This window comes from Arachis hypogaea, chromosome 18 (assembly GCF_003086295.3).
Source record: "Arachis hypogaea cultivar Tifrunner chromosome 18, arahy.Tifrunner.gnm2.J5K5, whole genome shotgun sequence".
In the NCBI taxonomy this organism is placed as follows: domain Eukaryota; kingdom Viridiplantae; phylum Streptophyta; class Magnoliopsida; order Fabales; family Fabaceae; genus Arachis; species Arachis hypogaea.
Genome location: NC_092053.1, coordinates 6,819,968 through 6,832,460, shown reverse-complemented (window position 1 = coordinate 6,832,460; position 12,493 = coordinate 6,819,968). Strand labels below are relative to the sequence as shown.

General features: G+C 31.3%; 1 protein-coding gene across 1 annotated transcript; it reads left to right on the top strand.

The window, feature by feature from the left end:
• The first annotated feature begins 9,598 nt into the window (after nt 1–9,598).
• Nucleotides 9,599–12,012, top strand: LOC112769481 (aluminum-activated malate transporter 2-like). The gene is made up of 6 exons (XM_025813994.2): nt 9,599–9,955; nt 10,064–10,210; nt 10,291–10,563; nt 11,069–11,175; nt 11,273–11,416; nt 11,514–12,012. Exons 1-6 carry the CDS (start codon nt 9,673–9,675, stop codon nt 11,934–11,936), a joined length of 1,377 nt encoding a protein of 458 aa, XP_025669779.1. The 5' UTR covers nt 9,599–9,672; the 3' UTR covers nt 11,937–12,012.
• The last annotated feature ends 481 nt before the right edge of the window (nt 12,013–12,493 follow it).

The window sequence follows — 12,493 nt, the reverse complement described above, 5'->3', positions numbered from 1 at the left end:
TTCAGATATATCCCCTATTGGGGTGCTTTCAGAAAACATGGTGGCAGATATCGCCACAGGTGCTACGCCTAATGCGCAGTAATTTCTGGCTGTTTGGTCCCTCGTCTCCTTTTATTGCTGCTTATCATGAATATAATAAATTGAAACTATAGAGGTGTAGATGGTAAAGGTTTCTCCAGATTGATGAAGGATCTGTGCAATAGATTTCATTCTGGTTTTCTTTGTTTACTTGAAACACATATCTCGGGGGCTAAAGCGAAAAAGGTGGCTCAAAAATTTGGTTTCCCGAATTGGCATCTAGTGGAAGGATGTGGTTTCTCAGGCGGGATCTGGCTTCTGTGGAATGGCAGTCTCTGGGATGTTAATGTTATTGAGTCACATAGGCAATTTATTCACCTTAGAGTTTCTTTTTGTAATGAACAATACTGGTATCTGATGGTAGTCTATGGTTCACCTCATATTGGACCAAGATCCGAATTGTGGGAAAATCTGCAAAGATTAGGGGATCTGGTGCATGGTGATTGGTGTGTGGGGGGTGATTTCAATTGTGTTCTCTCATTGGCAGATACAGGGGGTGCCTCAAATCTCTCCAGGGATCATGCTCGCTTATCAAATTGTCTATTTGAATGTGGTCTCCAAGACATTGGCTTTCAAGGACAACCATTTACCTGGCAGAGAGGTAGTATTCGAAGGAGATTAGACAGGTACGTTGCGAACCCTTCTTGGGTTCAAAGATTTAATCATGCAGTAGTAAAGCATCTTCCAAAACTAAAATCTGATCATGTGCCATTATTACTCGATTTGAGATCTGCAAATAATCCTGGCTCCTCTACTCGCCCATTTCGGTTTATTGCAGCATGGATGACTCACAACAATTTTAATAACTTGCTAAGGAGTAGTTGGGATGTTGATAAACAGCTGGAGGTAAATATCTCTACTTTCATGGAGGCTGCTAAAATTTGGAATCGAGAGGTGTTTGGTGATCTTATTAAAAGGAAAAATCGGCTACTGGCGAGATTAAATGGTATATCTGCTCATCTCAGTTTCACGCCGAATCCTTTTCTTGATAATCTTCAAATCCAATTGTGGAAGGAATTGGAAACTTTGCTTATTCAGGAAGAAGTCTACTGGAAGCAATGTTCTAGGTGCAAGTGGATTAATTATGGTAATAAAAATACTGCTTATTTTCATAGCACAGCATCTTCCAGGAGGAGAAGAAACAGAGCAACTATGATTGAAAATGCAGAAGGACAATGGATCGATGATGTGCAACAAATTCAAAATATTGGAGCACAACACTTTCTAACTTTGTATACTGATGATGGGAATTGTGAGAAACTAAATGCTCCAGGCTTGTTTCCGACTCTATCATATGAGGAGCAAAACCAGCTAGGAAGAATGGTGACTGTTGAAGAAATCCAATCTTCTATGTTCTCTATGGGAGCCTGGAAGGCGCCGGGGCCTGACGGCCTGCCTCCGATGTTTTATCAAAGCAACTGGGAATCTGTTAAAACCTCAGTGGAAAATTGGGTTTTCTGGGTTTTCAACAATCATGAAGAAATTAAAGTGGCGAATAGCACTTATATCTCGCTTATCCCGAAGATTGACGCTCCAGAAACTTTTAGCCACTTTCGACCTATTGGGCTTTGTAATGTTTCGTATAAGCTCATTACAAAGATTATCTCTCATCGGCTAAAACAGGTCATGCCCAAATTAATTGGCCCCTCCCAGTCAAGTTTTGTCCCTGGCAGGCAGAGTGCATATAATATTATTATAGCCCAAGAGGCCATCCATTCCATGAGGATCAAGAAAGGTGCTTACGGTTATATGGCTATTAAGATAGATTTGAAAAAAGCTTATGATCTTTTGAACTGGGAGTTTATCAGGGATACGTTAATTGAAGCTAGACTGCCAAATAATCTAGTTGACCTGATCTCTCATTGCTATTCGTCTGTGGAGATGAAAGTCCTGTGGAATGGTATCCCGTCCATTTCTTTCACTCCTTCCAGAGGTATTCGACAGGGTGATCCTATGTCACCGTATCTCTTTGTTTTATGTATAGAAAGACTGTCTCAGACTATCTCCTTTGCTCTTAATCAGAATTTTTGGGAGCCAATGGTTTTGAATAGAGGTGGGCCGAAACTCTCCCATCTTTGTTTTGCTGACGATATTGTTCTATTCGGGAAAGCTTCCATGGAGCAGGTTGAAGTTGTATGGGGAATTCTGGATTTGTTTTGTAAATGTTCGGGTCAAAAGGTAAATTATGTTAAATCCTGTGTTTACTTCTCTAATAATATGTGCTTCGCTAGGAAAAAAGAACTGAGTGATGCTTTGGGAATGAGGCTAACAAACAATATGGGTAAGTACCTTGGAGTCCCTCTCCTTCATGGTCGTTCTAAGAAGGAGGACTTTCAATTCATATTAGATAGAATGGCTAATAGACTTAGTTCGTGGAAGGCTAAAAATCTTTCTCTTGCGGGCAAAGTTACTCTCACCCAATCAGCACTGGCGTCTATTCCTTCCTATGTCATGCAGACCATGAAACTTCCTCTAAGCATTTGTGATAGCATTGATAAAATCTGCAGGAATTTTTTGTGGAGAAGTGTTAGCTCGGGGAGGAAACTTCATCTCATGAGTTGGGAGAAAGTTTGCCTTCCTAAAAGCCAAGGCAGTTTGGGCCTCAAACCGGCTAGAGTGTTGAATAATGCAAATCTTATGAAGCTGGCCTGGAAATTAATCCATAATAAGGATGCGCTATGGGTAAATATAGTCCGTAGCAAGTATGAATGTGGAGATGACTCCCTGCCACTTATCACAAAACATCTATCTTCATCTAATGCTTGGAAAGGTATCTTTCATGTTTGGAAGAAGTTTGCTGACAACCTTGTTTGGAGACTTGGGTCCGGTGAAAATGTTAACTTCTGGATTGATCATTGGATGCCAGGGGTACACCACCTGATTGATTTTGCTCAGCCCGAGGTGGTTTCTGATATGTTGGAGGAACGGGTGTGTGACTATATATCAGACCAGAGGTGGGATCTCAATCGAATTGCAGTAGTCCTAGGCGATGATTGGATTCTCGTTTTTAGGTCGACGAAAACACCTGAACCAGAGATGGGAGAAGATATTCTAGCCTGGCTGTTGACACCAGACGGTGCGTTTTCTATCAAGTCAGCTTGCTCTCTCTACCTAAGCCCTTCAGATAACTCTAAAGCTAAGTTGTTTTCGAAGATCTGGAAGCTTGAAGCTCCCCAAGGCTGCATATTTTTTGCTGGCTTGTTGCAAATGAGGTCCTATTAACAAATGAGATTAGAGTCAAAAGAAATATGGCCCAGGATGGATCTTGTGTTATTTGTGGTGAGGCAACCGAATCGATGCTCCATGTGATCCGAGACTGCAGAGTCGCGAGACAAGCATGGATGAGCATTGATGTCAGATTGAGAGTTGGTAATTTTTTCAACACCCCCCTCCTCCCTTGGTTGTTGGAGAATTTATCATCCCAATCCCTCTTCAAAGGGGTTCACTGGCCCCTCCTTTTTGTATGCACAATGAATGCACTCTAGTTTCGTCGAAATAAGGTGATCTTTGATAGCGATGAGGCTGTAGCAGAGAATAGCATTCATTTTTTGGCCTTCCACTTAGCGAAGGACTACTCTTTGGCACAGCTCGAGCTTGTTTAGAGCAGGAAGAAGGTTTGCAATTTCATTGAAAGACAGATCAAATGGAAGCCACCAGATCACCCGTTTATTAAGCTCAACACGGATGGCTCTGTGTTAGATGGAGGAAGAGCAGCTTGTGGTGGGATCCTAAGGGACTCTGATGGAGGATTTATAGCTTGTTTTAGTGCGAATTTGGATGGCGAAACAGTGACGACAACGGAGCTTTGGGGAATTTTACTAGGCTTGGAGCTAGCTTTGAATATTGCTTGCTCTCATCTGATTATTGAAGCAGACTCCCTTGTTGCAGTGAAGCTTTGCCTCCAGGAGAAAATTGACTTACATGCTACTAGATCCTTAGTCTTGGCTATCAGAAACAGATGCAGCAAGCTTACTAGTTGGAATATTCATCACCAATTTTGGGAAGCAAATACTTGTGCTGATAGGTTGGCTCACTTTGGTCATAGTCTTTCATCTGACTGTCATATTTTTTTCAATATGCCTTCTTGTATTTCCTTAGCTTTTCATGCTGATTCTATAGGTATTTCTCTCCCTAGAGTAGTCTCTCTTTAGTTTTCTTATTTTTTTGGGCACTTTTGCCCCGATGTTCATAAAAAAAAGTATTTTCATAAATAATTTTGTAACCAAAGTTTTATATTTCATTTCTTAATTAGTAATTTAATATACAAATGAATAGAGAAATAAACATAGTTATTAAAATCGGATCGGATGAATCGATTTGATTGAAAAATTAGTAAACCGACAATATGATCGATTCAAGTAGAAATGTGGACCAAACAAACTAGTATTGTAAGCAACTAACATTGCTATTAGGCTATCTTGCTGTTTAACACTTTATATGCTAATTATTAGAGAAAATTTCACTCCCTTCTCCTACAAGATGCTAAAATGACACTTCCCTCCCCTTTATTTATAAAATGTACATTTCCCTTCCTTATAACTTTTAAAAAACCCCTTTTTTAATCTATTTTAAATTTTTTGTGTTAACTAATACTAATTTTATATATTTTTTTATAAAAATACCCTTTAACAAAAATTTTATTTTTTTATCATTAAATTTTACTTACCAAAATACTATTTAATAAATTATTTTTTATTTATTAAATTGTATTTTTACTAAAATATTTTTTTTAAAATTTAATAATTAAATTATTTTTTTCTAAGATACCCTTCAATAATTTTTTAATTATTAAATTATAATTTTACCAAAATTTTTGTTAATAATTTTTTATATTTTACTATTAATTTTTCGATATCAATGTATATTATTTTAACACTAAATAAAAAAGTCTTACCATTGTTAATATGTATAATTAATATGTATAACAATTAATAATCTTACTAAAATTTTTTAATATTAAAATAATATATATTGATATCAAAAAATTAATAGTAAAATATAAAAAAGTTATTAACAAAAATTTTGATAAATATTAATTAATAATTAAAAAATTATTGAAGGGTATCTTAGAAAAATAATTTAATTATTAAATTTTTTTAAAAATATTTTGGTAAAAATACAATTTAATCAATAAAAAAATAATTTATTAAAGGATATTTTGGTAAGTAAAATTAATGACAAAAAATAAAATTTTTGTCAAAGGGTATTTTTGTTAAAAAATAATTTATTTTTTCTTGAAAAATGTATAAAGTTAAAATTAGTTAACACAAAAAAATTAAAATGGATTAAAGAGGAGGTTTTTTAAAAGTTATAAGGGAGGTGAATATACATTTTATAAATAGAGGGGAGGGGAGTGTCATTTTAGCATCTCGCAAGGAGGGGAGTGAAATTTTCTCTAATTATTATATATATTAATATTATAACCATAGTTTTAAAAACCAAATCGAATCGGTCGGTTCAATTGGATTAACCAAGAATCGGTCATCAGGACAGTTCGATTAACCTCAAGAATCGTCTAACAAAAAATTGGTCAAAAAACCGGTCGAATCAGCGATTAACCGATGAACTGGCGAAATCGGCCGATATTTTAGAGGTCTTTCGGTTTAGTGAAGCCCTCCAAAACAGCGTCGTTTTGACTTTTATGAAAAAAAAAAACCCTAAATGACTACCCGAAAAGCAACCTAGTCCTCCCAGGCCCTACTCATCTCCTCTCCTCTCCTCTTTGAAAATTGAAAGGACAAAGAAAAAACCCTAGGCCCCCAGTCCCGTAGACCACAGCCACCGCCCATCGCAACCTCCATAGCACCGCAGCACTGCGTCGTTGTCATCGTCGAGCTCTCTCTCTGTGTTCGTCAGCGTCGTCGGCGTCGTCTCGTCATGGGAAGTAGGGTTGAAGATTCTGTCGTCGTCGTTTTCAAGCTCTCTCTTCTCCTCGCCGTCGCCATCGAGCTCTCTATTCTCCTCGCCGCCGTCGAGCTCTCTCTTCTCCTCGCTGTTGTCGTCGAACTCTTTCTTCTCCTCACTGTTGTCGTCGAACTCTCTCTTTGTCGCCGTCAAGCTCGCTCTCTATCTCTCTGCCCCTTCCTCTGGTCAACATTAAACACTACTTCTTGAATTTGTTTTTGTTTGTTTTGTACTATTGGTCTGTTGTTAATAATACTGATTGAGTTGTTGGGTTAGTTCACTGATTCTAAGTTGCTGAGATTTTGTTAATTTCTGATTATTCTGAGTTATTGAGATTGCATAATAATATTGTTGCTAGTTTTCTGATGTCTCTCTGTCCCTTCTTCTAGTTAGCATTCAGCATTAAGCACTGTTTCTTGAATTTGATTTTGATTTTTTGCTTGTTTTGTACTGTTGATTTGTTGTTAATAATACTAATTGAGTTGATGGGTTAGATCACTGATTTTGAATTGCTGAGATTTTATTAATTTTTTATTATTCTTTATTTGTTATATTTTGTTATAATAATATTGTTGTTGGTTTTTGATTTTCTAATTTTGTGTGTTAATTTTAATGATGTCCAATAATCCCAAATTGGTTATATGCTTTCATATATTAATGCTGGTTTATTATACATCGAAAATGCTATGCTTTGATATTTTAATAGTTATTAGTGAATGAAATAATAAAATTTGTTTCATTCAATAAAGTTATAGTTATTATGTGAAATTGTAAAATTTTAAATTTTATTAGGTTAAAAATGGTTAAATTTATATATTTAAAATTATATATATAATTTTTAATAATTTTATTTAATATTTAATTAAATCAGTTGAACCTCAATTAGATCATTAAATCAATGAACCAGTCGCCTTACCAATTCATTTATTGGACCGATTTTCCCAACCTTACTTATAACATTTTCATTACTAATTTAATTTCATTTTAATTTTTATCACTCATTCTTAAATATTAAATTAATTATATTTTTAATTATATACAAATTAAAAAAATAAAAAAAAATTATTCATCACAATATATTTTTTTAATAAATACTTATATATAATATATAATAATATAATAAATTATTAAAATATAAAAATAAAATTAAAAAAACACTTATTATAAAAATAATAATAAAATTTTATATAATTATTTAATTATGACTAAATTAATCTGTTTAATCTATAATTTATTGGTTAAATCAATAATTCGATTATTCAATAATTTAATCGGTTCGATTACTAATTCGGTTTTAATAAAATAGTGTAAAGCGGGATAATTCATCGAAACACATTAAATTAATTTCTTAATTAGCATTCTCAAGTGTAACGTATTTAGAGGGATGATTCTATAAAGCACGTGTTTGTGGATGATTTTTTTATTAATAGACTAGTAATAACAGCAAAATCCTTAAGCCAGTGCCAGCTAAATATTAGAAGAAGCCAACGGAAAATGAAAACTATCCACTCCAGATAAGTTTATAACAATGGCGGCTATGCTATTTATTAGCACCAAAAGATTTTTGCTGCACAAGTTAGCAAGATTAAATGCTAATAAATACAACTAAAGTCAGAAGAGAGAGAAATTGTTTAAAACCAAACGCAACTTTGGTACATTGTTTTTACTAAAATTTGGATAAAATACTTGGCTTGGAAGTGGAAAAATATTCTTTATGAGTATTTTAATTTTATTAAATTAAATTGTTTTGCTTAAATATTAATAAAAATAAGTTTAAAATTATTAAGTATTTGTATGAGATATTTTGTCTAATTCAAAATAAACAATTTAAATTTTCCTTGTAAAAAAATGATCAAAATAGTTTCATTATTTTCTTCGTTTTAAGCTTAAATTTGATTGATGATAAATAAAATTTAATTTGATATCAAAATTGTCATATATATAATTCTTTTATTACATACAGAAATAAATATTTAAAAATAAATGAAACACCAAATCAACTAATATATACTTTAAAATGCATTGCATATAAATGATTGATTTTGTTAATTAATAATTTTTATGTGTATAAAATATAATTGTTAAAAATCAAATATACTTAAATTTAGTCACCAAAAAAAAAAATATACTTAAATTTTAACAACTTAATTATATAACAATACAAATACAAATATAGAACAATAACAATACAAATATAGAACAATACAAATACAAATATAGAACAATAAGTTGAAAGGGAAAGATCACATGACGGCTTTAAACCCAGTGGTGAGTTACGGTAGATTATGGTTTCGTACGGAGCCACATTTTGGCCTCCTTCAAATAAGTAAAAAAACAAAATTGGCTACGTCTACAAAATATTTCAACGCATGCTTAAATATGTAATTCTAATAAGGTGGAATTTTAGTTAATTTCATGTGAAGTTGATAACTAAAATAATTATTAAATAATAATTTAATTAAATTTATTAAATTATTTAATAATTCTCAACTATTAATTTTACGTGATTTTAATTTGCATCTGAGTTTTTACCGCTAATTAATAAGGATGCAAGTTGACACAATCCACAGTAGCAATACACATACCTACATGCAAGTATGAATACGATACCGCACCCCCAGAAATTAAAGAACAGTAGTTAATCCTAATCTAAATACTTAATTCATACTCATCAATAAAATATGTTAATTAATACTTTCGTATAGGGATAAACAAGTTACAGTACTATACATTTAATCATTTTTGTTTTGAATTTATTCACTAACTCTGACTTTAATAATATCACCTAGTTAGTGACAGTTCTAATTGCGGCCTTTAATGATACCTTCAATAAACAGTTAAACACACACATAATAATAACCTGTTAAGAGCTTACCAACTCTAAAAGGATTTATACTACTGTTAATTAGGATAAATATAAGAGAGAAAATTTTTAAAACTTTTTATTCAATTCATGCATTGGAAAAAAAAAGTTGTACTATAAAAAAATAAATTTACATTAATAATCTTAACAAATATTCATATAAATATTTATTAGTGAGATACAAGAACACAATAAACTAAAAAATTTATAAATATGAATTTTATTAACAAAATCGTCTTAGAAAAACAAAATCTCTTAAAAATTAGTTAAAACTCATTATTCAAATATTGGATAAAAATAAAAAAATAAAAAATCTGTGATATTTTTAATTTGTCATTCATCATGCACTTAATGTATAAAAGATAAAAAATACTACTTATATATTAAAATTAGTCAATCATATATTTACGTATAAATATATTTATTTTAATTTATTTTTAATATATATTTTATATTTTAATTTATATTTTATACTAATAATTGATTTTGAGAGTTCATTTTAAATTTCATGTAGCATTACTCATAAAAATATATTTTTTTATATTAAAAATATGTAGGATATATGATATCCTTAACATTTTCAGAAAAACGCAATTTTTTTATTTTTAAAGTAAGCAATGCATCCAATGGATTGAAAACAGAGAGAAGTGTTGAATATTAAAATCCTTTTGTTTACATTAGTCAACAAAACTCCTCTTATAAATAGGACGACATTATATCATAGAATTTGCGTTCTTACATTACATTCAAACACAACCACACACAAACTCCTCTTATTTGATTCACAACATTTTCTGGTGGAACCGTGTGTCCACTTTTGGCTACTGATGGCATCATCTGAACTTATAGAAGATACCATTAATAATGTCACGTTTTGGCAATGCTTGGTTAACGTTTTTAGCAAGATTATTGCTAAGGTGGTTAGTGTGATGTTGCAGCTGAAGAAACCGGGAGAAGATGATCCTAGAAGGCTCATTCATTCTTTCAAAGTTGCACTTTCCATCACCTTAGTTTCTGCATTTTACTATGTTAAACCTCTCTATGATGCTTTTGATTCAAATCCCATGTGGATAATTATCACCGTCATCCTTGTCTCAGAATTTTCCGTAGGCAAGTTCGTTTAATTAAACTTGTTCATTCAATGTATTTGGAGAATTGTTTTCTAGTTCAATAATATATTAACCAAGTCTTATATATATATATGCGTGACACATGCAGGGGCAACACTTGCTAAATGTTTCAATAGAGGTTTGGCAACGGTTTTGGCTAGTCCTCTTGGACTTGGATGTTATCACTTGGTTAATTCAATAATGGGAGGGCACATTGTGGAGCCATTACTTCTAGGAACCCTAATTTTTATCATAGGTAATATACCTTATCAATTGAATATTATATACTATGTAAGTTAAAATTGTTTGATTAATGCGAAAATTGAATATATGCAGTTGCAGGAGTGACATATATGCGGTTTTTATCTCAAGTGAAAGCAAGATATGATTATGGATTCTTAGTGTTTATCTTAACATTCTGCATGGTATCTGTACCTAGCTATCGAGACGAAGATTTACTAGATACAGTGAAGAAACGAGTGATCACAATTTTCGCAGGTGTTTTAATTTCTGTATCGGTGTGCATTTTTGTATACCCCATATGGGGAGGTGATGATCTTCACAAGCTAGTGTCAAAGAATCTTCACAAATTAGGAGATTCTATTGAAGGTACTTCTATCTAGTAGATATAATATCATTCGATTTTAAATGAAGTTAATATTTTATAGGTTGAATTATTCTATTGGTCCTTATAATTTTACCAAGTTTGTAATTAGGTTTATAGATATTTTTTTTCAATTGAATTTCTATCATTACTTTTAATTTTAAAATTATGTCATTTTTAGTGTAAAAAATATTAAAGTTAACTAAATGTTTCTTCGTAAATTAAACGTATTCATAATTAAAAATCTAACTAAATTTTTTACTGTATGTATTTTAGAAGAAATATTTTGTTAATTTTAACGTTTTTTGACACAAAAAAGACTTCATTATAAAATTAAAAGTATGTAGAGACCTAATTAAAAAGAAAAAAAAGTATAAAAACTTAATTAATAAAAAATTTAGTAAAATTATAAGGTTTAAGAGAGCGATTAAATTCATTTTATATTATATGTTGTGTATTATATGAAATAGCTGGGATATTTTCCTAATGGAATACAAATTTATATTGCAGGATTTGGAGATGAATATTTTGGGACATCAGATGGTGAAGAATCTAATAAGTCAAAGCTTCAAGCATATAAAAGTGTTCTTAATTCAAAGCAAATTGAAGAAAGCTTGGTAAGAATAATATTCTAGACTGACGAAATTATTAACAACTTTATTATATAGTAACGTAATAATTTGATTTATTATTATATGATTATATATTTTGAAGGTGAATTTTGCAAGGTGGGAACCGTGCCATGGTCCTTTCAGATATGGTCACCCTTGGAAACAATATTTGAAAATTGGAAGCTTATTAAGGCAATGTGCCTACCTCATTGATTCTCTTATTGGCTTCCTTGATTATACCAGCAAGGTACTAAAATTACAATTAGTAAGAAAAATAAACTTTTTAAATGTGATTAGTTGACATTGTAAAAATAATTTGAAATGTTTACGTTTTATATATATAGACTCCATCAGAAACAAAAAGGAAAGTGGAAGAGGCATGCATCCAAATAAGCAAAGAAACAGGAAAATCTCTAAAGGAATTATCAGTGTCAATCCAAAAAAAGATTTCACCATCATATGCTGCAAACCCTAGCATTGAGAAATCTAAGATTGTTGCAATGAACCTCAAGTCCATTCTCAAATCAGGGTTATGGGAAGGAACCAATATTCCTCTTATGATTGTGATTTATTTGCTGTTTGATGTGGTTTCTTGCACTGAGAAACTCGCTGAGTCAATACATGAATTATCCATCCAAGGAAAATTCAAGAAAAAAGACAATAAAGTTGCACCAAATTATCCAAATTGTCCTCCTCATCTTGATGAACCGTGCCATGGGGACCAAGAGAAGAACATTGGTGTTCATCATGTTATTACAATCAACTAGCCTCCCTTGTGTTAACATACAATAAATCCTTAGTTAACAATAAATTAATCAATCTGTTAAATGTGGGTTTGTAAAATAGAAATAAACTTATTAATAGGGAACTTGTCTTGGATCAAAATTTGCACAAAAAAAAAACTGATGCTTATATTTTGGCTACTCTTTCTTAAGACTTATTTTGGATGACCAGATGTTTATGTAAAATTGTTTATTTAATTTACATATTCAATGTTTTTCATCATTTACTGAAATCATTGTGAATAACAACTATATTCGTATTTAATTTTTAGATTAATTGATTGAGAACAATTTTTCAGAATCTTCAGCTTCTTTTGTCATTTTTTTTTCTGAATTAACTCAACTAATTTTTTTTTTTTTTTGTGATTTATGGCCTAATATTTTATTGTTTTAAAAAATTATATTTTATTCTATAAATAGAATAAGACAGAATAATAAGAATAAGATATTAAAAACAAAGACATAAAAATTAATATTCTTATATTTTGTTTTATGATAAATTAGAGTAAATTATAAAAATTTATTTTATTCTTATTTTTTCA